The sequence below is a fragment of the Biomphalaria glabrata genome, chromosome 11, assembly GCF_947242115.1.
Source record: "Biomphalaria glabrata chromosome 11, xgBioGlab47.1, whole genome shotgun sequence".
In the NCBI taxonomy this organism is placed as follows: Eukaryota; Metazoa; Mollusca; class Gastropoda; family Planorbidae; genus Biomphalaria; species Biomphalaria glabrata.
The window spans coordinates 33,888,144-33,915,915 of record NC_074721.1 but is presented as its reverse complement, the minus strand read 5'-3'; the positions used below and the strand labels follow the sequence as shown (position 1 = coordinate 33,915,915).

Sequence of the window (27,772 nt, the reverse complement as noted above, 5' to 3'; positions counted from 1 at the left end):
CTCACTCTCTACCTCATTTATACTCACTCAGTACCTCTTTTATACTCACTCTCTACCTCATTTATACTGACTCTCTACCTCCTTTATACTGACTCTCCACCTCATTTATACTCACTCTCTACCTCATTTATACTGACTCTCTACCTCCTTTATACTCACTCTCTACCTCCTTTATACTGACTCTCTACCTCATTTATACTCACTATCTACCTCATTTATACTCACTCTCTACCTTATTTATACTGACTCTCTACCTTCTTTATACTGACTCTCTACCTTATTTATACTCACTCTCTACCTCATTTATACTGACTCTCTACCTCCTTTATACTGACTCTCTACCTCATTTATACTGACTCTCTACCTCATTTATACTCACTCTCTACCTCCTTTATACTGACTCTCTATCTCATTTATACTCACTCTCTACCTCCTTTATACTGACTCTCTACCTCCTTTATACTCACTCTCTACCTCCTTTATACTGACTCTCTACCCCATTTATACTCACTCTCTACCTCATTTATACTGACTCTCTACCTCATTTATACTCACTCTCTACCTCATTTATTCTCACTCTCTACCTGATTTATACTCACTCTCTACCTGATTTATACTCACTCTCTACCTGATTTATACTGACTCTCTACCTCCTTTATACTGACTCTCTACCTTATTTATACTCACTCTCTACCTCATTTATACTGACTCTCTACCTCCTTTATACTGACTCTCTACCTCATTTATACTCACTCTCTACCTCATTTATACTCACTCTCTACCTCCTTTATACTGACTCTCTACCTCTTTTATACTGACTCTCTACCTCATTTATACTCACTCTCTTCCTCCTTTATACTGATTCTCTACCTCATTTATACTCACTCTCTACCTCCTTTATACTGACTCTCTACCTCCTTTATACTGACTCTCTACCTCATTTATACTCACTCTCTACCTCCTTTATACTCACTCTCTACCTCATTTATACTCACTCTCTACCTCATTTATACTCACTCTCTACCTCATTTATACTCACTCTCTACCTCATTTATACTCACTCTCTACCTCATTTATACTCACTGTCTACCTCATTTAAAAATTATTTAAATTGATAACGGTAAAGATTTAGCTACAATGGAGTTTATCATTTTAATCACCAATTCCATGATTTGGCAAAAGTTCTTCAGGAAATTTCTGCGCAAGTAACATTTCCTAATGAACCGAATGCTAGAAAGTGTCTTGTGATTAATTTTATCTTTAGAAGGATCGACATACTCATTTCTTGCGACTGCCTGATTTTTTGGCTTTATCTGTTGAAATCTAGGCAATATTTTATTTTATAGAATTTGATTCTTTTACAAAACATTCAGTTACAACAGTTGCTATATATCTACTTCAGGCGTGGTCCTTTCAGTGCATAAAATCTCAAAAGTCCTTCTTTAGAGCCTTTAGAGGATATTGTTACGAATCTCGCTATCCAGGCTCTCTGCAAACTGCACCATACACCACCAACTTAAAGAACTTGACAACTCTGGGCTCCAAAGTAACGTAACACTTTAATAGTTGAATAGATAACAGCCAATACTGTACAATTGGCAACACGTACACTGTACAAATATCTCTCCGATAAAACCGTTCCGCAGTATCAACTCTTGCACTGGCCTCTCCGTCTCGTTCCGGGCTTGCACTGGGCTCAACAGTTCAGGACTGACTTCACACACTAGGCTCGTTGTGTCGGACTCGATCGCAGACCAAGATCAAGACGCCAGTCGTCTTAACTGGACTTGACAGTACTCCGCACTGAACTGTCGTAATGCTCCGTACAGAACCACACCGCTGAACTGTGCTGTAGTTCGACCGGACTGTAGTGAACCGGGCTCTGAACCCCTGCCGTGAACCTTGCTGTAATGAGCCCCTTTTCTCGACCGTCTTGACTGCGACACCTCCGCTCTTATATAGGGTCCCTACTGGCCTTCTCGAACCGGACAGAACGCCGCTCGACGTTTCCAGGTGGTCAGATGACTACAACTCTCGTGACGCTCTTGAGCTCTGTTCACGACGTCGATCCTTCCCGAACCGCCGTCGATCCTTCCCGAACCGCCGTGTTGACACTCGTCTCGGCTGACCGTCGTAACTCGTCACGGTTGACCGCTCGTCTAGCGCTGGCCTGGGGCGATTTGCGTCGGCTGACTACACACACACCACTACCCCCATCTGTGCCACCACCAGGTTTATAACAATATAATAACTCACACAAGACTTGCATGCACCTCCCTGGCGCCTTAGTCGACCCGGTCTCTCAATGGTAAAACAATAAATTGAAAAAAAACAACACCTAAACTTCTAAACCTGACTTGAAGAACTAAATTGAAGAACTGACTTGAAGAACTGACCTGTAGAACTAAATTGAAGAACTGACTTGAAGAACTGATTTGTAGAACTAAATTGAAGAACTGACTTGAAGAACTGACGTGTAGAACTAAATTGAAGAACTGACTTGAAGAACTGACTTGAAGAACTGACTTGAAGAACTGACTTAAACTTCTTTTTCATGTCATAATTCTTTGAGGTATAAATCATCTTCTATACTAAAAGGTGAACTGAATGTATTGAACACTGTTTCCAAGTTCTTGGCGTTTTAAAATTAGCTTTCAAATTCTAAAATCAAGGAGCCCAAATAAGTTTAGTACTTTTCATCCATTCTACTAGAAATAATTTTACCTGTCTGCAAAGGAAAGTGACAAAACCTGCTTTCACTTACTTGATAGGAGAAATGGGAAAGCTTTGTTTGGAAAGATTTAACGTGCACATACATTCCATGTGCAAACAACCCATTGTAATAACTTTAAACATCTATAAAAACATCTCTATAAATTATTGAAACTACTGATTTCTATGATCAAGAGGCTAAAGAAACATTATCTCTATATGTCATTCTAAAAAGTTGAAAGAAAAAGAAGATAACTCAGGCCATTATTTATTCAATACTATGAAGAACTGTGTTGAGAGTGCTGAAATGGCTTAAAACTAGAAGGCAAGTGTAGCAACTGACAGAACCCATGTTTTTACTGAAAGGAATCAGGGTTGTTATAAAATGTAAGAACAATACCGCAACCACAAACTATTCACGGGAAAGTCTAATCAAAGCTGCATTAAATATAAAAAAAAAATAATAACCCTATTATATCAATAATCAGACTGCATTGCAATGCGTTGTTTGTACACATATATACATACACTCTGTGGCCACACCTAATATTTGTAGATGTCCGCGAGCCGTGTAAAACTCTGCGGCGGGCCTCATGTTGCCCGCTGTCATAATTTACCCACCCCTGCTCTATAATGTTTCTTGTACTGTGCCTACTGAACGTCAAAGTCTGCGTTATGCAACACTAGAAGTAACAAGGTGTCATCATAAGGCTGTGTTTATCTTTGAATTGTGACGTATAACAAGACAAAAGAGCTTTCTATCTTTAATTGGCTTGAACCGGATGTGTGCAGATAACTCCGAACCTGAAATAGTCAAACTAGTTTCGATTTGTCTAGCCTGGAAGAGTTACTGCCCTTTGAAGACTTTCCATTAAATTCCTTTTATTGTTTCCTCGACCACGCATCTTCAATATTGTTTGGCTTCGGTACAATGTGTTATCAGTCACCTATGACTGACAATGAAAACAATAGCTCGTGAGCTGGGCACGGCATCTCTCTCTCTCTCTCTCTCTCTCTCCTTCTCTCTTTCTCTCATGTGCTAATTAACACCAGGAGTTATTCTTAGGCCCCCCCCTCTCTGGCGTCAGATGCGAATAGCGATGTCAGTAACAGCTCGCTGAATAATTGTGTGTGAGTCCATGATTATGTTAAGCACACGAGATTAGCATAAGGAGAACACTTTCTGGGTGATGCTTAACTACACACGAGGGAAAGAGGAAAGGGGCGGGGGTGGGGGGAGAGGTGATGTGTATCGCTGATGAGTGCGTGTGTTAGAGTAGATCTGTGTACACAAGCGGGTACGCACGTGCATGTTTTCGGTTTCGGTTGAGTGGTCGTGGGTTATGTCATGACCTTTGAATGTAGGTAGGTCATGTGATTAACCTGCTTGTTTTCCGACATTGCCTTTAGGTCATTAGACCTTCTCTCTCATGCATTGGATAGTCCCGTTTATTTTTTTTATTTTTTTTTTGCTACTTCTCTTCCTTTTTTTATTTGTTATATTTGTTTTTCTTTTGTTATTGCTTTTTACCAATGTCCCTCTTTTTTTTTTTTGTTTTCTTTATCTCTTAAGCTCTCTTCATATCTTTCACTTTCTATCTTTTCACTTTCTGTCTTTCATTTTCTATCTTTACCTTACTCTCTATTTCTCAAGCTCTCTCACTACCTCATTTTTTTTTTACTTTTATTTATCAATGACTCACTCTCTCATTTTCTCCATTATCACTATCTTCCTCCCTCTCTCTCTCTCTCTCTCTCTCTCTTAGGGAGCGCGGTGGCTGAGCGGTTAAGAGCTTGGCTTCCGAACCTGGTGTTCTGGGTTCGAATCTCAGTTATGACTCGGATTTTGAACTTTTGGGATTTTTAGGGCACCCTGAGTCCACCCAACCTCTAATGGGTACCTGACTCTAGTTGGGGAAAGGGGGAACGTAAAGGCGGTTGGTCGTTGTGCTGGCCACATGACACGCTCGTTAACCGTTGGCCTTGAAACAAATGAACAGGGGAACTTTACTATTTTTTTCTATTTCTCTTGATTTTTACATGTTTCTGATAATTCTTCTGACTTGCTAATGACTGCATCTGAACCCAAAACCTTCAGTAGGACGACTGAGGATGGTAACGGCTAAGAATTGAACACGGGACCATTAGCACTACAATCCATACCACACGACCACTCTGCCTGACTCGCCATCCTCACACTCCTTATCTTCTAATTCACTCTTTGACTTTCTTTTCAATATCTCAATGTTAGTCCCTTACTCTGAACCTATCTTTCTTTCTTTCTTTCTTTCTCTCTTTCTTTCTTTCTCTCTTTCTTTCGTTCTTTCTTTCTTTCTCTCTTTCTTTCGTTCTTTCTTTCTTTCTCTCTTTCTTTCGTTCTTTCTTTCTTTCTCTCTTTCTTTCGTTCTTTCTTTCTTTCTCTCTTTCTTTCGTTCTTTCTTTCTTTCTTTCTTTCTCTCTTTCTTTCTTTCTTTCTTTCTTTCTTTCTTTCTTTCTTTCTCTCTTTCTTTCGTTCTTTCTTTCTTTCTTTCTTTCTTTCTTTCTCTCTTTCTTTCTCTCTTTCTTTCTTTCTTTCTTTCTTTCTTTCTTTCTTTCTTTCTTTCTCTCTTTCTTTCGTTCTTTCTTTCTTTCTCTCTTTCTTTCTTTCTTTCTTTCTTTCTCTCTTTCTTTCTTTCTTTCTTTCTTTCTTTCTTTCTTTCTTTCTTTCTTTCTTTCTTTCTCTCTTTCTTTCGTTCTTTCTTTCTTTCTCTCTTTCTTTCTTTCTTTCTTTCTTTCTCTCTTTCTTTCTTTCTTTCTTTCTTTCTTTCTTTCTCTCTTTCTTTCTTTCTTTCTTTCTTTCTTTCTTTCTCTCTTTCTTTCGTTCTTTCTTTCGTTCTTTCTTTCTTTCTCTCTTTCTTTCTTTCTCTCTTTCTTTCGTTCTTTCTTTCTTTCTCTCTTTCTTTCGTTCTTTCTTTCTTTCTCTCTTTCTTTCGTTCTTTCTTTCTTTCTCTCTTTCTTTCGTTCTTTCTTTCTTTCTCTCTTTCTTTCTTTCTTTCTTTCTCTTCAAAGTCATTCTATGACTTCCAAGACTTCCCCCCTGAAAACCATTGATATTCAGGCTGCCTAATGGAGAGACAAAGCGAAGATGTGTTCACCACTTTTACATACATTTCTATATATGTAAATAAAATGCTAAAATGCTTAAATAGTCACATCTACAACCCATATAGTAGATAAGAAGATACCTTGCGTATTTTCGTATTGACAGAATTACAGATCAAGACATATAGATAATGGAAGTAACACTCAACAGAATAATTCAACAGGCGTAGATCTAATACGAATGTGTGATTCAGCACGGGAACGCTCTAGTCTAAGTCACTAGAATGTAGGACGTGTGACTCCTATGAAAGCCTAGCCTTAACTATTTACCTATATCTACGCTACAGTCTCGCTTTGGATTAATATAGTCATACTTGCGCGTTCACTAGCAGTCTCCTAAAGTGCGTCTCTATATATCATACTAGCCGAATATGACCCGTGGCCTTCGTTGGCCTGACTTACACGATTTAATATAAATAAATATGGGTTTTTTTTTTCTTTTTTTACCCCCTCCACAACTTCGGGGGGGGGGGGGGGCATTGAACATACACTACAGTCTCCGCCATGATCTAAAGAACATTTATGACACGTTTTATCAAGATTGGTTAAACGGTTTTGATTTTATGCAAGACATACACCTTACATTCTGCGTTATATATTAGATATATGTTCTAGAATTCTTGAAATTATCTAGAATCTAGACTAATATATTAACTTTGACTATTCATATATTTTACTACATAAAACTCAACGCCACATTCATTTCGTGGGCGTCCTTTAGCATGACGTCATCTCCCGATCCCCCAGAACCAGATTCCTGTTTAACTAACAGTGACATCAGTGAATGCCGATCACGTTTTTCAAGTTTGCATACTTTATCACGAGGGCCGGTCTAGACATGGCCCCAAGGAAGGAGTAACTCCGTAGAGACCTGCTTGATCTGGAAACCACTGTAAACTTCATCTTTACCATACGACCAGTTATTTGACCCGTGAATATATATATATATATATATATTTATATAGTCTGGTATATAGGACCAGTTATTCGATCCATGTAGAGCTATAGTAAATCTCAGACATAAGACTAGCTAATTGACCTGTCGTATGTCATATTCTTGTCAGACATCTACTTGTCCAAAGTTACAGACAATCTGTACTATATATAAAGTTAGAAGGGAAGAAAATAGCAGATAATGTTCAGAAGATAAAAGTGCAATTCGTTTTTTCGGGGGGGGGGAGGGGGCAGAATTACTAGAAGACACCTATGTAGACTCACTAAGTCATAATAATACAAGAGCATGGAATGGGTTGCCTCAGCCAGCCAGGAAAACCAGTGACTTAGCAGAATTTAAGTCATAGGTAACCAGATACATGAGACGTAGGACGTAATAGTATTCTTTTTTGAAGTAACGTATGTATTATATAAGATAAGATAATATAAGATAAGCCGAAGAAATAAATCTCACTTCTCTTCATTTCTAAATGCTGCCCCTATTCTGACACCGCCGTATGGTCAGTCTGATTTATTACCATGCATCACGTTTACAAACACAAGAGATATGTTTATTGAATGTTGTCCAGTTGTCTGCCCTGGGGGGAAGTTTAGATAGGAAAGGTTAAACTTTCTATTCATTGCAGAGACAACAAAATTAATGTTGAAAACTGATGTTGGAACTGGTTCCTTGTTACTGCCATCTCTAAATATTGTTTTGGCTTTTTATATTATATTTATTATATTTCTTTCATTCAATATTTACATTTACTTTCGATGTTACTTGGTTTGAACTCTGTTGATCACGTGATTTTGTTGTCTATTGTAGTCTTTTAGCTACAAGATGTTAAGTCTGTTAGTCACATGTTTTGTAGTCTGATAGTCACGTGATATTGTCTCCTTGGACACATGTTTTGTAGTCTGTTAGTCAAATAGTTTTGTAGTCTGATAGTCACATGACTTTTTTGTCTTTAGTCACCCGAGTTTGTAGTCTGTAAGTCACATGATTTTGTTTTCCTAGTCACATGATTTGTAATCTGTTCATAGAGTTGTGTGTTTCCTGTTGGCTGTATAGCTTGTCGTCTATTGAATCACGTGATGTATAGTCTGTTAGTCAAGGTTACTTATAAAAATGTTTGTAAAATGTTTCCCATATTTGGGATGTTGTTTCAGAGTTGAATATAATTTACTTCCTAGTCCAAACCTCCCGCAGGACGACGGGGATGGGCACGGTCTGGGATTGAACCCGAGACCATCGATAAGTTCGAACGACAGTCCAGCGCGCAAACCGCACGACCAGGCAGTCATCCTTACTATTAATAGTCTGTTGCTCACTGCATGTTTAGTCTGTTAGTTAAACTCTAAGTGAGCAAGCTATTGACATTAGAAAGCACTTTACAATTTCTTAATGTTCTGACACTTTCCAAATGTGTGATGTTCCATGTCCTGAATGTTGATGTCCCATGTCCTGAACATTGATGTCCCATGTCCTGAACGTTGATGTCCCTTGTCCTGAACGTTGATGTCCCTTGTCCTGAACGTTGATGTCCCATGTCCTGAACGTTGATGTCCCTTGTCCTGAACGTTGATGTCCCATGTCCTGAACGTTGATGTCCCATGTCCTGAACGTTGATGTCCCATGTCCTGAACGTTGATGTCCCATGTCCTGAACGTTGATGTCCCATGTCCTGAACGTTGACGTCCCATGTCCTGAACGTTGATGTCCAATGTCCTGAACATTGACGTTACTTGTCCTGAACGTTGATGTCCCATGTCCTGAACATTGATGTCCCATGTCCTGAACATTGATGTCCCATGTCCTGAACGTTGATGTCCCTTGTCCTGAACATTGATGTCCCATGTCCTGAACATTGATGTCCCATGTCCTGAACATTGATGTCCAATGTCCTGAACATTGATGTCCCATGTCCTGAACATTGATGTCCCATCCATGTCCTGAACATTGATGTCCCATGTCCTGAAAATTGATGTCCCATGTCCTGAACATTGATGTCTCTTGTCCTAAACGTTGATGTCCCTTGTCCTGAACATTGATGTCCCATGTCCTGAACGTTGATGTCCCTTGTCCTGAACGTTGATGTCCCTTGTCCTGAACGTTGATGTCCCATGTCCTGAACGTTGATGTCCCTTGTCCTGAACGTTGATGTCCCTTGTCCTGAACGTTGATGTCCCTTGTCCTGAACGTTGATATCCCTTGTCCTGAACGTTGATGTCCCATGTCCTGAACGTTGATGTCCATTGTCCTGAACGTTGATGTCCCATGTCCTGAACGTTGATGTCCCATTTCCTGAACGTTGATGTCCCATGTCCTGAACGTTGATGTCCCATGTGCTGAACGTTGATGTCCCATGTCCTGAATGTTGACGTCACATGTCCTGAACGTTGATGTCCAATTTCCTGAACGTTGACGTTACTTGTCCTGAACGTTGATGTCCCATGTTCTGAACGTTGATGTCCCATGTTCTGAACGTTGATGTCCCATGTCCTGAACGTTGATGTCCCTTGTCCTGAACGGTGATGTCCCATGTCCTGAACGTTGATGTCCCTTGTCCTGCACGTTGATGTCCCATGTCCTGAACGTTGATGCCCCTTGTCCTGAACGTTGATGTCCCATGTCCTGACTGTTGATGTCCCATGTCCTGAACATTGATGTCCCATGTCCTGAACATTGATGTCCCATGTTCTGAACATTGATGTCCCATGTCCTGAACGTTGATGTCCCTTGTCCTGAACATTGATGTCCCATGTCCTGGACGTTGATGTCCCATGTCCTGAACGTTGATGTCCCTTGTCCAGAACGTTGATGTCCTTTGTCCAGAACGTATTTTTTTTACGATGTTTTCTCTGGAGTTAATAACTATTTAAAATGTTTGCAAGCTGGACTGGTCTTCATTTTCTCTTCAATAGCTGCAAACATCTAAGTAGATCTAGGTTTCAACGCCCTTACAGTATTTGTTTTTCTTATATTGCACGCCCAGTTTACACATTGGTCAAAACACACAATATCCTATCAGGATTTCTCAACCATCTTTGTTACCGATTCTCAGTCTTTAAGTATAATCCGTGAAACTCTCATCCCTTAATCCGATTTCAGTTAAACACTTTCACGCAAATAACTGCTAAGGATTATAAGAAGTTTAGCGTAGGGCCTCTAAATGGTATTGAACCCCTTTAAAAAAAAACGCATGACGCAATGTTTGCCTCCCTCGGAGACTGCTGATGGATATCCCACTTTTTTTTTGCTCTGCTTTGCGGTTTACTTAACCAACAGAGCATAATTAGAGGTATAGACCCGGCATGGCAACAGTTGTTTTCCCGGTGAGACCCAACAGGTGCCCCCCCCTCCCCTCATCGCCCCTTCCAGTTTATGTGATATTGATCTCTTGCGGGACGATAACTCGTGGATAATTTTATCAAGCTTGTCTGCCCTTGATGGATCTGTTACCCTGGTTGTGTTATGTTTGAGACATTCCTCTATCATTCGTTGCGATTGTATGTGTTCCTTTTCATGTTCCGGTGGTCAAACATTTGTTTGTTTCTATTGTAGCTTTTAGATGGGATTGTAATTCTCTTTTCCATTGATAGATAAGGGAGGTAACACTCTGTTACAAGGTTGCTTGTGGGACTGTGGTTTCAAGGAATGATGGAAAGGGCTCTGAAAAGTGCGCTGTGTCCTTGGGATTGTTTCTAAGGAGAATGATTGTATCAAAGAACCCACGAGAGAAATAAAGATGTAAGCACTGCTTGGTCAACGTTTTATTCCCCTATTAACTAAGATGTTATTCATTAAGTTTTGGAAGCACATTTTACGCGTTTATTATGAAGGTTTTACATTTTATGAGCACACTTTGCGCAGCTGCTGTTAATTACACGCATGATGAGGTTACTTCTGACGAATTGGGTTACAGTAATCCTAGCGATATCAATGAGCTCTCTCTCTCTCTCTCTCTCTCTCTCTCTCCCTCTCCCTCTCTCTCTCTCTCTCTCTCGCTGTCCCTCTCTCTCTCTCTCTCTCTCTCTGTCTCTCTCTCTGTATATATATATATATATTGATCTATATTACTTACTTTCATATTTAGTCATTGAATATCCTTTAAATTTACTATCTTAAAACAACAGGGCATTCGATACATTTGAGACACACAGGAAGCCTGCATAGATTTCTTCATTTATAGACGCTTGAAATTATTTCATAGACATTTCAATTCCAACAGGGATAAATTCCACCCATTTAAAAATAAAGTAGATTATAGATACCGCTCTCCTAAATGTTACAAATAGAGATATACATTCTTTTCTCACTCTATCAATTATTTACGTCTGCTTTTCCCACTAGCGGATCCGGGGGGGGGGGGCGGACGAATTTTAGTAAAGAAATCTAACAATTTGTATACAAATTATTAGCTATGTTAATAATATATACTAATTATTTATATTTCAATCTATTTCTAGATTATCCACCCCCCCCCCATTTAGTATTTTGGTCGATTTGATGTGGTGGGGAGGTGGCTATGGCATCAATCCCGCACCCCCCCCCCCCCACCTTAGATTTCGAGTGGAAGGGCGGTCTAATTTATTTGTATAAATCACAGATTGTTAATAGAATCAATTAAATATATGATTTAACATATCTTTATATTATGTCGTTCCCCGTTGGCCGATTGGGGGGGGGGGGCGAATACATCTACTGCCCTTCCCACGTAAACCCTTTAAGTGGGGGTGGGGGTCTTACTTTTATGGAGAATCATGTTTTGTGAAGTGTACACTGTTCTCATTCAGGCCGGTGAGAGAGAGCTCTTGTTCACTTTGGCTGGCCTAGAGTTCCAAGAGCCCAAGGCTCAACTCTACCTGACAGTTTCAAGAAGAAGAAGAAGTAAACACAATTAATTGTCTATATTGTGTCGCTAGCCTTCTGGTATCTTGGGCGATTCGGTGAGGTGGGGTAGTCCATTGCTTCTAATGTCCTCCCCACTCTAGCCCTCCGAGTGGGGGGGGGGGGCGGTACATGCAATCTCCCTCCACCCATCGGAGAAACCAATATTTTTTTTGTTTTTGTATTTTAGTTAAGAAATGCCAAAAAAAAAAAACCCCAATAAATAGTCAATAATATAATTTATATATGCTATAAATTAAATTCTTATATCGAGTCGACCCACCCCTATTCTTTAATGCCAAATGCAATCATTAGCAGAAATTATAAAAAAGAGCGAGGATTAATCGTTTTCAGTCTACCGCCCAATCCCTTTTCCAGACGAAAAGATGACGTTTCAAAACAGAGACGTCCAATATGGCGACAGAGTTGATGTAATTGCCCATGATTTATCTTAATTATTTTAATAAAGACTTATTTTTGGAAAATTTAGAATTCATACGAAATTTTTCAATATAAAAGTAACAATTGAGATGAGTTCTGAACCCAAATATTATTTTCCTAGTCGCCTTTTTCCAACCTTTACTCAATCTGATATTTTTGTATTGTATAAATAAATTTGGAACTATAACTCACAATATATGATTGAATCCTAAAAAAATGCAAAAAATTAGAGTAGAATTTAATTGGTCCACTAACAAATGAGCTTTTTTTTAAATATTATTTTTCGAATAATTTTGTTTTTCGGCGGCGATCCTCAAAGTCGTAATCTAAATATGTGGGGTATCTTATCTTATCAAGGAACAAATCGGTTGTAGTAGTAATGTAGTAAGGGCATGTAAAGTCATATTAGAATATTTTTCATGTAAAACATTATTTTTTTTAATAGAATGAATAATGAGCTATAGATGTCAGGAGAATGCGTTTCTGCAGTGAAGAATGCAAGTAAACGCTTTTGGGGTCGGGGCTTCGACTCGAACCCCACTGTAGAAGCTTGCAGCGCTCTCCCAGAACCCCTAGCTGTCAAGAGAAAGGCCTCAACATGGCTGGGTTTTTTTTTTTTCGGTCGAGAAACTTTGCTTTTTTAAAATTCTCATATATATATATATCAATAGGATGAATTAAGTGAAGAACTCAAGAAGCGCTCCTCCAGATCCCCTAGCTGACAAGGGAAGGGCCACCAACGTGACTTTTCTTTTGCCGAAGTTTGAGAAACACTGCTCTAGTTATAATATAACCACTTTTTCTCATTCTCTGTTTTGTATATATATATATATATAAGCATTAATACAAAGGGTTAGGGTTTACTGGGCGTTAGGGTTAGGGTTCGGAAAAAAATCGCCCCCCCCACTCCATATTTCTGGGTCCGCTAGTGACTCTTCCACATTTCAAAAGAACAACAAGCGACCTCCATCTTTAGTCAGTATATCCCATAAAGCTCAGCTCCTTTTTGCTAATGAATTAATCAGAGTGATGTCCCTTTGATCTCAAGCTAAAAGTATAAATGTATATGAATTTATTATGGTACACATGGCTTATGTCTTTCCGGTCATTGAGATACAATCTATTTCCTTTTCTTGAAAGTTTTGTATGAATGATACTTAATCAAAATTATTGTTTTTATTCTGCGTGTCTCAATATTGAAGGCTTACAACTTTATCTATCTTATCTTATCTTATATATTACAGATGTTACTTTAAAAAAGAAGATAATTACGTCCTTCGCATTTCAAGTGTCAATCTAGTCATGCATGTAGTTAATGACTTAAACTCTGATAAGTCGTTGGTTTTTCTAGCTGATTCAGGCAACCCATTCCATTCTCTAATGGCACTAGTGAAGAAGGAACACTTGTATAAATTTTTTCTAGCGTATGGAATAAGAAATGTGCCTTTATCTTTGTGTCTTTCTGAGTATTTCAATAGGTTTTGTTTTTCTATTTGTAAATTATGGTTTTTATGGATTATAGCTACTTTAATGTACTTCCCGGGGACAGCAGTGATAGCTCTCCACTGTCTCAGTTTGAAATTGTGTCTTTACTGGTGTCTGAATTTGAGATTTAGTCTTAACTGGGGTCTGAATTTAAGATTTTTTTATTACTGGTGTCTGAATTGTAGATCTTATCTTATCTTATAAAAAAATAACTTCAAAATGAAGATGACTACGTCCTACGCGTCATGCATCTAGTCATGCGTGTTTACCATACATATTTTCTTTACTGGTGTCTGAATTTGAGAACTACTCTTTACTAAGATTTAAAGAAAAACATGTTTTTATGACCATTCTTTTCCAAGCTGTTTTTCTTATGTTTTTCCTCATAAATTTCAGTTCAGTGGCATCCTAGCTCGAAGTTGAGCTTTTGATTGGCGGAAATTTACTTCTCAAGATCTGGGGGGGGGGGGGGGAGGGGGGGGAAGCTGGTCAACGTGTCAATGTCCACATGTCTGTCTACCTCAAATCTGTCCTCTCCCGCTAATATATTGGATGGAAATTAAGACTTCTGGGGCTAGAACTCTTTAAATCTAATTTCTGTGTTAAAGTATGTTAGCCAGATAATTTACAGTTTGTTTATCAGTGGCGTAGCTGGGGGGGAGGGGAGAATTCGAAAATCCCCCGGGGCCCCCACTTGAAGGGGCCCCAAATGAGCTTTAATTATTTTTTTACATTACGCTCCCAAAAAGGTCAATTCCCCTGGGCCTCCCAAATGATGGCGAATTTCTAGCTACGAAACTGTTTGTTTAAAATATTACTTTAATGTTAAGTAAATAGTGCAGTAACCTTTTCAGAAAAAATGGCAAAAACTTAATCTCTTACTGTGGCCCACTGTTTACGAGGGTGAGATGTGGTCACCAGATAGACCAACCACATATATTTTTCCACAACTAATGTGTCAGGTAGCCATTACAGGTGTCTGGACTAAGGAGTACCCTAAAAAAAAAACTAAATAAAAATATATGTCTTGACCGGGATTCGAATCCAAGACCTCCAAGCCCCTTAGGCAACACGGCCCTTATGGGCGTTACTAAGAACGAAAAAAAAAAGTTCCTTACTTTACGTATTGTCCAAGATCAACATGTATCGACTGAAACAGATAAGAAATGTCTATGATGTCTTAATGAGCCCTGGTGTATTATTTAGTATGCTTTAGTCTCCTGAAAAATACATTAATGGAAAACGAAAGGACTTTGGCTCTTTTAGTTCTTTGTAGTTTCCCTTTCAGACCTTGCGATCTATAGAGCAGAAGAAATAAAGGTAAAGTTGTTTTTTGTGGGTTAACGTGAGTGTCATGTGGCCAACACAACGTACAACCACCTCTACTACGTTTCCCCAACTAATGGTACCCAGGTACCCATCAGAGCTGGGTGGTTTCAGAGATCCCGATATTAAAAAATCCCAGTCTTCACCAGGATTCGAACCCGGGACTCTTCTCTTACTAACTTATCTTCAACCAATCTATTCATGTGATTTGCATATTGTGCATTACAAAATGTATGTGATTAGTCTTGTATTTTATTTTTGTTAAAATACTGGGAACATTAAACACTACGGTCTTCGTCATAATCAAAGGAACATTTATTTCAACTGTTATCAAGATTGATTAAACAGTTGCAATATTTATGCGGGACATACATAAATACGCCTTACTTTGTGCTTGATATTATAGATTGGTATTTCAGCTTTGAATTTGTCTTCTTTTTTTTTTTGTTCCTCTTGATTTATTACGGAATGTGTAAGTGAGAACTAAGATGAAAGGTCACGTCCTAATGAAGAGCATGCACGTTGAAGTAGCCAACAACTTTACATTAGTTTCAAACATATATAGGTACTTTAGTACATTCCTGTAATTAGCACAAGACTAATACTGCATCAAAGAAAAGCCATTATAAAGACAAGCGCAAAAGACTGAAAAAAATATACCAAAATTAAACATAGCGGACAACGGCTTTGTCTTCACGAAATTCGGTAAAATATAAAGGTGGTAGCTGGGTTTGAGTACTAATGTTAAACACTGCACTCATCCTTAATCTTCGGAAACGAAAATATGGTCCCCATTATATGCTCAAACTCTCGTCAAAAGTATGAATTATTTATTTTAACAACCTTTTATTATCCTATCAAGCTGGAAGATCGACTATAAACTCGTGTAGCGTGACAACACATTGAATTAAAATTTCAGAAAGGTCACTTCATTATTTAATGATTAAATGCTTTTTTTTTTTTTTTTTTAATTACGTTACGTGGTAAGAAGCTATGACATTTTGTTACCATTTTTGTTTCCTGCACCTGCAAATGTGATTTATAGACATCTAGATTTGTGTTTAAACTTCTTGCTGTACGGCCGCTCAGCTCAGTTGGCTAGAGCCTCGGGCTAATAAGAGAAATGTTGTTGGTTCGATCCTTATACAGGCCACATTCTTTTTCAATGATTAAAAAAAATAATGTGATAAAAAAAGTAATGTTCAGATCTATGGGGCAGATGACGTAAATCTTTAATTTTCCAAATACTGGAATAGCTCAGCGGCTAACATGTCGGCCTTACATCATGGATACCTAGGTGTTATAATAAATGAAAAACTATCATGGAATCCACATATTGATGAAACTACAAAAAAATCAAACAAAGCATTAGGATTTATTAAAAGAAATTTCTATAAATCAAATAAGAACATAAAACTAAAATGTTACTTAACCTTGGTTAGGCCAATAATAGAATATGCATCCTCCGTTTGGGACCCCTCAACTCAAGAAAACATTAAGAAACTGGAACAGACACAAAATAGAGCAGTGAGATTCATAACAAACGAATATTCACATTTGACTAGAGTAACACCTTTAGTAAAATCACTAAATTTAGAAAGCCTTCAGGACAGAAGGCTCAAAAGTAAAGTAGCAATCATACATAAAACACTGAACCATAATCTTCAAATACAAAAACAAAATTTAATAAAATACTCTGAAAGACACAAAGATAAAGACACATTCCTCGTCCCATATGCTAGGACAAATTTGTACAAATACTCCTTCTTCCCTAGTGCTATTAGAGCATGGAATGGGTTGCCTGAGCTAGCCAGGAAAACCAGTGACTTGGCAGAATTTAAGTCATTGGTTAATATGCATGACTAAATGCATGACGCGTAGGACGTAATCATCTTCTTTTTTGAAGTAACGTCTGTATTATATAAGATAAGATAAGATAAGATAGTTAAGACATCGAGCTTGAATTCAGATTCCAACAACTTTTTACAAAGCTTATATAACTCACTCTGTCTGGTGGTCAAATGTTTGTACACATTATTTCTCCCACACCCATTTTTTGGATCAAGCTGAAACTTTGCAGGATTATTTATTGGCATAGACATTAATCAATTTAAAAAAACACATTTATTCAATTATTAGTAGTAATTAATTATTTTGTTTGATACTTATAAGGGAATTTAATCATTCAGCATTCACAGATACGGCTAAATATGTAAGGTTTCGTCCCCTTCGATAATTGAACACGTTATTTCTCCCACATCCAATCTCGGATCAAGTTGAAAGATTAAAGAATTATGTATTGTACGTAACAAAACTTGGAATCAATTTAAAAATTACCCAAATAGTCAATTAATTACTTGTAATTAATTATTTTGTTTGACATCGAATAAAGGAATAATTTCTACATTATTTAGATATAAAGTTGTAAGTGGGAATTCTTTCACTTAAGATAATTATTTTTTTAATGATTTTGCTTGTTTTGTTTTAAACAGGTTTTAAAAACTTCTCACGAAACGTTCCTTTTAGGTTACATGTTTATAAAATGATCTTACTTGTATTGTCTGTCTCTTAGGGGAGATCTGAATGGAGGGATGTACTGAGTCAGACCAGATCACTCTATGGGCTGTAGCGCCACTGGGGTGGGTGAATACTTTGTATCCTAAATTTGTGTCCCACAAAACAACGAAAAACAAATATATGAGAGCAGACTAACGGGGTCAACACATCAATACATACACAACGTTAGGGCATAATGAAAACATGAATTCATAGATAATGATATTATACTGTACACAAGCTCAGACATATACACCCAAACATTCTTTATCTCTGCATGTGCTGTCTTAGAAACATAGAGAGGACCTGGTTAGGAAGCTGACCCAATTCACTAGGGTGACATCTATCAAGGGACGTAATTCAAATATATTGTATTTTGATTATCCTTTAAAAAAAAACGCGAGAGGGAGCGAGGGGATAAAATAAAAAAATCAATAAGCGTTAACCAGCATCAATGACAATTGTTGTTCAAAGGAAAGATAACTTACGTATAAAGGCCGATATAAAGTACAGTAACTCTTAACATATCTGTTTGTTTTAAGGGTAGATAACCTAAAACAAAAAAGCCTGATGTAAAGTACAGTTTCTCTGTTTACTCATTCTTTATTACAAACCTTCCATTAACTCACCGTCTGTCTGTTTAGAACATATCATAAATAGGTTATTTCAATCACTTTCCATTATTCTTGGATCAGGTTGAAACATTAAACAACTGTTCAATGTTCCCAACAAAACATATACAAGAAAAAAAGAAAACTTAGTTTATTAAATACTGTTAATTAATTACTCTTCATTGATATCTTAAAAAGAGAAGTACATGTTACAGTACTGAGAGATATGTTTTTTTTAAATGTGTTGTTCTTCCCCTTTGATAAGCCCTTACATATATTATTTTTTCTTTGCTTGTTTGTACAGAATATTGAAAACAGTGGTGCCTAAGCTTGTGCTTTAAAAAAAAACCGCTTAAATTGCCTTTATTAACAAATTGTTTTTTAATATAAATTATTATTCACGTTCTTTTCGCCTTCATCTTTTACAATCAAATTTTTCATAAAGAATTATAATTAATCTGTATGCGTGTACGGTTATTTCTTTTAGACAATCAGGACAAGACGAACACAGGCCGACTCTCTAACCCTCGATGAAATAGTCATGGATGGATAACTCTTTTGTTTCTGCAAGTCGGACAAGAGTTATCCCACGCAACTTTCGCAGTGACAGAGAGAGCGGCTCTAAAAAAAAAAATAACGGGTGGGAGAAAACAAGTAAATCTTCTCGCCCAACCACCAGCCGTCACTCGAGAGCGGCGTATGCTACGCCACGGGTCGGCTCGTATAAAATATAAGCGTTGTAAAAAGAGAATGTTGCTACTACTGTCAGGTGTGTCTTTGTGGAGGTGATCTTTTGGACTCTCAAAACTAGTGTGATTAGCGGGGGTAGGCTATATCCCAGCCCATTGTTGTTGTTTTCTTTTGTGTGTAAAACACAACACAACAATTACAGTATGCTATTGTTGTTGTTTCTCTTAAGATGGCGCTATATGTCATGTTTTTTTCTTTTTTTCCCCTCTGCATCCTCTAAGCTTTCAATTATCTTTCAATTATCTTTCAATTATCTTTCAATTATCTTTCAATTATCTTATCTTTCAATTATCTTATCTTTCAATTATCTTTCAATTATCTTATCTTTCAATTATCTTTCAATTATCTTATCTTTCAATTATCTTATCTTTCAATTATCTTTCAATTATCTTTCAATTATCTTATCTTTCAATTATCTTATCTTTCAATTATCTTTCAATTATCTTTCAATTATCTTATCTTTCAATTATCTTATCTTTCAATTATCTTATCTTTCAATTATCTTATCTTTCAATTATCTTTCAATTATCTTTCAATTATCTTTCAATTATCTTATCTTTCAATTATCTTTCAATTATCTTTCAATTATCTTATCTTTCAATTATCTTTCAATTATCTTTCAATTATCTTTCAATTATCTTTCAAATATCTTTCAAATATCTTTAAATGATATCCGACTCCAGACCAAAAACTGATAGGTTTTATCCCTAGTAGAATTGTGGCTTGGAAATAAGTCATTGCAAGAGATGGTGAATTGAAAAAAAAACTTAATTAATCATTAAAGTAAACTAGGTCTCGCCAAAGTTTCTTGTAAGACATCAATGCCCTAAGTAAAATTATTTATTACAAAGATTTTATTACATTCACTCTGCCTTTATGTCTGGTAAAAAGTTTATAAACGTTATTTCTCCCACACCCATTTCTCGGATCAGGTTAAAACTTTAGACAATTATTTCATGTACCTAACAAAACATGAATCATAGATATATTTTACCAATTAATCAATTGAATTTTGGAAAATAGTCATTTTAAATGATAACGAATAAGGTAAATAACTTCTACATTATTGAGATGTATAGTTGTAAGTGCGGAATTCTTTCCCTTACTTAAGTTTAAAAAAAAAAAGGATTTTTAATATTCTGCTTGTTTCTAATTTTGTTTTGCAGGTCTGTGACAGTCTACACGTACAGGGTTTGAATCTCTGTATAAAAACAAGGCCTAACAACAAAGCATAGAAGGCGGTACAAGAACAACAACTGGTGTTGACAACTTGAACGCAAGCAAAAGCCAGCCAATCTTTAAAATAACACGGCACTAACCAAACAGTTTTTAATTACGCTTAGATAATCCAGAAAATGACGTCATTGAAAGAAACGAAAGAATACTCTCCAACCCGGCGCATTTATATTTGCCTTTGTTTGCTTTGATTGGCAGTGTCAGTAGATTTCATTTCGCCTTTTTTTACACAGTAACAGATACTTAAGGTTATCAGTTCGACCACACATTCAGTTTTGGTATAAGTACTCATTTAAACGTAGCAGAAAATCGAACAGACGAACACAGGAGCAGTTCTACCAAACATTCAGTTGTAAGAGAAGATTAATTCTAGCAGGCGATCACTTTTAGCAGACGTTCTATTCTAGCAGGCGATCTGATGTAGCAGACGTTCATTCTTTAGTAGAAAGCAGTTGCTGCTTTTTTTTTTCTGTTTTTTTCCCTCTATTGATTTCATCTAAAGAACCGCGACTCTGCGCAGTCTGTGATGACAGTTAAGCGAGGGCCTTATATAACTGGTCATTAGATGGCCGCTGGTCACATGATCTGTTAGCATTTTTTTTTACTGCTAATAAAAGATCGGAAATCTATTTATAAGAAGTTTACGTAACTAAAAAGAATCTAAAAATAGAAAATATTGTTTTGGAAAGAGATTTTAAAAAATAACTGCCTCAGTCATCTAGCTGTAACGCTCATTAGTTGTTACACAGAAACACTACTGGCTGGATACATTGTAACAGTTCCATCGTGATCTCTGTTGTTACATTTAGAATCACATGACTACGTGTAAATTTAGATCAACTGATCTGTGCTCATCATGTTTTGGTCACTTAACTCTTTCTCTCCGTAATTATTTACCACATTCTGGTGGATTATAAACGCTGGTATCGTCAGTTAGGAGAGAAAGAGTTAATATCCTGGATAAGGGATAGTAAATAAGGATATTTATCCCTATTCTTTCATGCTGGATTATATTTCTGAGAATAGTATGACGTGAAATGTCGTGATTTTCGAATTATTTTATTCTTGGGATTTTAATTTCTTGTATCTGTGCTGTGTTATTGAGTGTATTTCTTGGGGCTGACTTTGGATAATTTCATCCTGGGATTAGTTTTGAGGACCGTTCATGTGGATGCTGGAGGTCCAGATGCCGCCCCGAGGATGGATGTGTACAGGAGACTGACTGGCTGTGTACTTTACTTGTGGATACTTGTCCTGTGCGGTGGTGCTCTGGGTGAGCAGTACAGGTGGCATGTGGGTGAGTACGTTTGGTCAAAACTAGACTTGGTGCCGACGTTTCGTTGAAGTATCAGTACCATGACAGTACCATGACAGTACCATGTCAGTACCATGTCAGTACCATGACAGTACCGTGACAGTACCATGTCAGTACCATGACAGTACCATGTCAGTACCATGACAGTACCATGTCAGTACCATGACAGTACTATGACAGTACCGTGACAGTACCATGACAGTACCATGACAGTACCATGACAGTACCATGACAGTACCATGACAGTACCATGACAGTACTATGACAGCACCATGACAGTACCATGACAACTTTATTAACTCGACGAAAGACTTAACATTTTTATTTTAGTAAAGTTTCTGACAACAGCAAAGACAAACTCATACTCTGTGTCTCTCATTCTTTTTTTTCCTCTCTTTCTCTTTCACTCTCTATTTCTCTCTCTCTCTCTCTCTTTTCTCTCTCTTTCACTTTCTATATAATTATCACTTTCTCTCTCTCTCTCTCTTTATATTTTTAATCTTTTTTTTTCTTTCTGTATCTTTTTTTTAAATTTGTATTTCTTTTTCTTTTTTTTCTGTTAAACTCTTAAATTCTGTTTTCTCTTTAATCTATAGTTCATCTCCCCCACCCCCACCCCCAATGTCTGTGTTCTTAGTTAACAAGTATTTATTTATGTCAGTGTGCCAGTTTGTGTGTGTTCACTTTTAATGAGAAATTATTTTCGACCTTCATCTTGTTAGAATTTTCAATAATTTCGGTTGGTATTTATAGTATACACTTTGACAGCAAACAATGGCCTTGATACATTGACCGTAATCAGGGACTTTGAACATTTAATAGCTACAAATAATCTGGATACTTTGGCAGTAACTACTGACCTTGATACTTAGACAGAAAGCTATGATCTTGATATTTCAACAGAAAGCAAGGATCTGTATTACTTTTACACTAACAACTGATATTAAAGGGAAACTCCGATGGTTTTTCAAATTCGATCTATTGACATATTAAAATTTTAAGTAAAAAGTTGTAATAGCAAACATTTTACCATTTTGTATTTAAATGCTTAGAAACATTTATATTTAATAAATTAGACAGTAAATTCTTGACATCTAAAAAAAAAACAAAACGGGGTTCTTTGATATTTTGTTTTTAGGTTAGGCATACGTCACTTCCCTCAACAATACTGAAAGGGAAACTAGATTTAACCATTCGTATCGCTTCATTCTTACAGTAGCTGTTAGGCTTAGTGACGGCCTAGTCCAGAACTATGGTAGTTATATATAGATAGATAGATTTAAAAGCATTAGGACAACCAACTCGAGAACAAAAGTAACATTTTCATCTAAGCCCCTCCCTTTCCCAAGAAGTAAAAAGATCGCAGGTCTAACTGATTCGAACAAACTGGTCAGTGTAAGGCTAGTCTAGACTACGTGACAAAACAACCAAGCGATAGTGTTTGTTGTGTGTTGAGTGCCATTTTTTTTAGTTTATACAAGCATAATTACTAGATTAATAGATCTATATGTACTATGCATTGTCTTATGAAACAAACATCCATAGTTCTCTACTTCAATATTTCACATTAAGGAACTTGTACACAGGTGCAATTGTACACACTCGTATAGTACAAATTTTGTCAAGGTCGTTATTTAATGTAGAAGTTGAAGGACATTGTTTACTGTCAATATATCAAGATCCTAACTTAAAGCATCAAAGGTCAAAGTGTCAAGGTCAGTGAATATTGTTAAATTGTCGAGGTCATTGCTTTCTGTCAAAGTATCAAAGACCATTGTTGTATATCAAAGTATTAGTATTAGTTATTAAGTCAAAGTATAAAGATCAGGCGAGAAGAGACACACTGCCGTGGTTAGTCAAGCATGTAAATCTCCTTTAACACGCATTTTTTCTTTGCTTACAAGATCTAGATATAACTGCATAGACGAAGATATATTTCTTTTACAAGAATGTAAACGTTACTGTAATGGTTTTCCGTTATAAAGTAAGTCAATAGATTAAATTAATAGGCATGTATGACGTCACATAGAAACCCGGTGAAAGTGTGACTGTTTTGGATGTGCAGGAAAATTACGTCAGAAAAATATCAATTACTAAGTTATTATTGCAAATAAAAACAAAATAATAATATATTCATTATCTGTAGATCAAAACACATATTATATAAAAAATTGTCAAAACCACCGGAGTTTCCCTTTAATACTTTGACAGTAAGCTATGAACTTTATAATTTGACAGTAAGCTATGATCTTTATACTTTGACTTAATAACTAATACTAATACTTTGATATACAACAATGGTCTTTGATACTTTGACAGAAAGCAATGACCTCGACAATTTAACAATATTCACTGACCTTGACACTTTGACCTTTGATGCTTTAAGTTAGGATCTTGATATATTGACAGTAAACAATGTCCTTCAACTTCTACATTAAATAACGACCTTGACAAAATTTGTACTATACGAGTGTGTACAATTGCACCTGTGTACAAGTTCCTTAATGTGAAATATTGAAGTAGAGAACTATGGATGTTTGTTTCATAAGACCATGCATAGTACATATAGATCTATTAATCTAGTAATTATGCTTGTATAAACTAAAAAAAATGGCATAAACTATAAAAATCTTGCCCGATGTATTTGTGATATATTTTTTTTCACACTTTCTATTCCGTACCCTTGACCTAGAAAGCGCTGGATGTATTTGTATGAGATTCCTGTATCTACATTGAGCACTTAACTCCCCTTGATTTAATTTACTCTTGATTCAACAGCGCCACGTGAATAGAAACAGACAAACACACACGACCCAAAGCGCTATCTTGCCACAACACGACCAGTAGATTAGTCAGCGAGGCCGTGGGTCCTGTTTACCGAATGGCCAGTTGTGGTCAGCTGATAGTCGGTCAGCAATTTTTCATTATCAATCTCCACCGTAATGCAATTCTGGGAATTAAAAAAAAAAGAATGGTTATATTGAATGGTCAGGATTTGTAAGTGGCTTGTGTGAGTGTTACTGGCTTTTTATTAGTGGCTATAGAGAGTGGTCAGTTTTGGTTAGTGGCTATAGTGAGTGGTTAGTTTTCGTTAGTTGCTATAGAGAGTGGTCAGTTTTGGTTAGCGGCTATAGTGAGTGGTTCTATTTGGTTAGCGGCTATAGTGAGTAGTTCGTTTTGGTTAGCGGCTATAGTGAGTGGTTCGTTTTGGTTAGCGGCTATAGTGAATGGTTCGTTTTGGTTAGCGGCTATAGTGAGTGGTTCGTTTTGGTTAGCGGCTATAGTGAGTGGTTCGTTTTGGTTAGTGGCTATAGAGAGTGGTTCGTTTTGGTTAGTTGCTGTAGTCAGTGGTTCGTTTTAGTTAGTGGCTATAGTGAGTAGTTCGTTTTGGTTAGCGGCTATAGTGAATGGTTCGTTTTGGTTAGCGGCTATAGTGAGTGGTTCGTTTTGGTTAGCGGCTATAGTGAGTGGTTCGTTTTGGTTAGTGGCTATAGAGAGTGGTTCGTTTTGGTTAGTTGCTGTAGTCAGTGGTTCGTTTTAGTTAGTGGCTATAGTGAGTGGTTCGTTTTGTTAACGGATAGCTTGTGTGGTCAGTATTTGTTAGAGGCTAGAGTGAGCGGTTAGTATGTGTTAGTGCTTCAGTCTTTGTAAGTACTTATAATTATCTGTCAGTATTTGTAAGTACTTATAATTATCGGTCAGTATTTGTCAGTAGCTATAACTATCGGTCAGTATTTGTCAGTAGCTATAATAATCGGTCAGTATTTGATAGTAGGTGAGTGAGTTGTTTGTAATTATTAATTGCTCGATTGTCAAAGATTAATGTGAAGTCTCATTGTGTTTATGTAAGATTACTCTTCGGCGCTCTTAAAGGTGGAGGAGGGCTTCACAAAGGAGCTCTCAAGTAAGAGCCATAAAGATCAACACAAGCGCCATTTTTCCCTCACTGACATAGAGGAAAGTAGCTGGTAGCAGATGGTCTCTAAAAGAGACAGTTGGAGATCTCTCAAAAAGGTTGAGACAATTTTTGAGACTTAAAGAAAAGACATTATTGAAGACAGGCGCAGATGACGGAAAGAAAACTTAAAGAAAACTTAGATAGACCGCAAGCGTACAACGGCTTTGTCTGCACATGATGCGGGAAAATATGCATGTCGCAACTGGGCTTGCGTTGTCACGTGAAACACTGCTGCACTCAGCCTTAATCTTCGGAATCGAAGACATTGCCATTGTTACTTAGGACTTTTAGTGACTGGATTGAGACTAGTTACAATGCAATATTTAGCCAACGTTGACATCAAGATACGAAGAGAACTCTTTTTTATTGAAAGACGGGAAAAATGGTTAGCACCGTATGACGCGAATCCTAATCTAATGTGTTTGTCAGGACCAAAGGATTGCGTCCAGTCACTATTGTCAGTAACCCAAGTTTCCCATCACTTGTCAAAGTTGAAAACATAGTCAAAGATCGTTATCGGGTCTGTTAGATGAAAAATAACATTCGTAAAAGAGAAAATAAAGAAGCAAATACAAAAAGTTTTTATTTAAACAAGGCTTATATTATGTGTGATTGTATCACTTAGCGTTGTTCAGTCATGTAATCAAATTTGTAATAGATCTAGACTAAAAATAATAAATCGGCGTGATTAGAAATATTTTTACCAGTATTGTTTAGCGCTATTTCATGCTTATAACTTTCTCAATACACTATGATCCTATCACTTGTCTGAACCAGTTCGGAAGGGGTAAGAGGAAGAAAGAAGGGGGTATCTAAGTGATCGCTTTGTACATGTATTTATATAAAAAAAAAAGTGAGCGACCGGAATTCGAATTTAAGGGCTAAGGTCTCAACAGCCCCCTCAAGTCAATATGGTAACCACTGTGCCAGGGAGCTGCTTAAAGTAAGTTACAAACTTTTCTTTCTGCAAACAATAAAGGGAACTAATTCAGCGTAAACCACCTTATCAGTCAAGTTAAATGTCTTTACCTTGTTCGAGATACCAAAAAAAAAAATTAATTCCTAAAAGTTTTTTTTTCTTTGGTCGTAGTGTTGTCAGGTAAAAGAAATAATTGTGCAAAATTTCAGCTTCATCCGAGATTATGTGTGGGAGAAATAATATGAATAAACTTTTTACTTGACAAAGTTGATATAAGCTTTGTAACAATACGTACATTAAAGGCTAAAATGTAAACATCTTGGAGGCGCTGTGGCTGAGTGATAAAGAGCTCGGCTTACGAAACAGGATACCGAGTTCGATTCCTGAAGACTTTTTAATTACAGGATATTTAGCGCGCCTGTAAGTTCACGTTGCTGTAATGGGCACCTGAGTTTAGTGTGGGGAAAAGTAAAGGCGGTTAGTCGTTGTGCTTGCTATAAGACACCCTCGTAAACCGTCGGCCCAGATGACCTTCAAATCATCTTGTCCTCTATTTCGCAAGGTCTAAAAGGGGAGCTTTAATTTCTTTAATGTAAGCATCCTATGATTAAATACCTGTATATTTATATATAGTATCCATTATCCCCCCCCCCCCGCCCAATATTGTGTCAAAGCCATTTTTTAATTGATGATAGTTTTTAATTGAATGAAAAATTTAAAACAAAACGAATAAATCACTAAAAAAAAAAACAACAACAACAAGAATTTCAGATGGAAAGCCTTTTTTTCTGAATATTTAATTATGTTATCTTTATCTTAATCTCTATTCTTCTCTTTTCATCCTATTTGCTCATTATCACTTTTTGCTCTTCTTTTTTTTTCTTTTTATCTTTCTTTCGCTCTTTCTTTCCTTTTTCTCTCCTCTCGTCAACAATATCTCACTTTCTCACTCTCTTTTTGTTTCTTTTTCTTTGTTTCTCTTTTCCTCTTTTTTTCCTTGTTCCATCTTTCTCGTTCTTTCTCTTCTCTTTCTTTCTTTGTCTCTTTCTCTCATTTTTTTCACTTTTTCAAAACTCTTTCTCCACTCTTTCTGTTACTTCATTACGGGCACTCATTTACCTTTTCCCCTCTCGCAACTTCTTCGCACTTTCTCACTCTTTGTCTTTCCCCTCTCTCTCTCATTCTCTCTCTCTCTCTCTCATTCACTCTCTCTCTCTCACTCTCACCAAACCTAAAAGTTTTACGCACATCTCCAGAAAGGAATGGACCCATACCCTACTAGAGACATAAACATCAAACGTGAAAAGAAATTTCCTTTTTGCTCTCTTCTGTTGACCTCGCTATGATTTATACATCAAGGAGATGTCCACTCTTGTCCATTTACTCCTTAATGGCTACTAGTCACTGGACAACTCATAACAAGTAGACACTTCTTGAGAAGAGGAAAAAAAAAACTCATGAGGTAGTTTTTTTTTTTTTAAGCCTCTAATCTAGA

The 27,772-nt window shown here is 36.9% G+C and overlaps 1 protein-coding gene across 1 annotated transcript in view; it reads left to right on the top strand.

Annotated features, from left to right (window-relative positions):
- The window catches only part of LOC106066378 (thrombospondin type-1 domain-containing protein 7A-like), a 259,155-nt gene that overhangs the window by 56,730 nt on the left and 174,653 nt on the right, over positions 1-27,772 (top strand). Inside the window, exon 2 of the mRNA XM_056003832.1 lies at positions 20,016-21,382. Coding sequence (XP_055859807.1) covers positions 21,286-21,382 — 97 coding nt within the window. The 5' untranslated portion in view covers positions 20,016-21,285. The remainder of the gene's footprint in view (positions 1-20,015; positions 21,383-27,772) is intronic.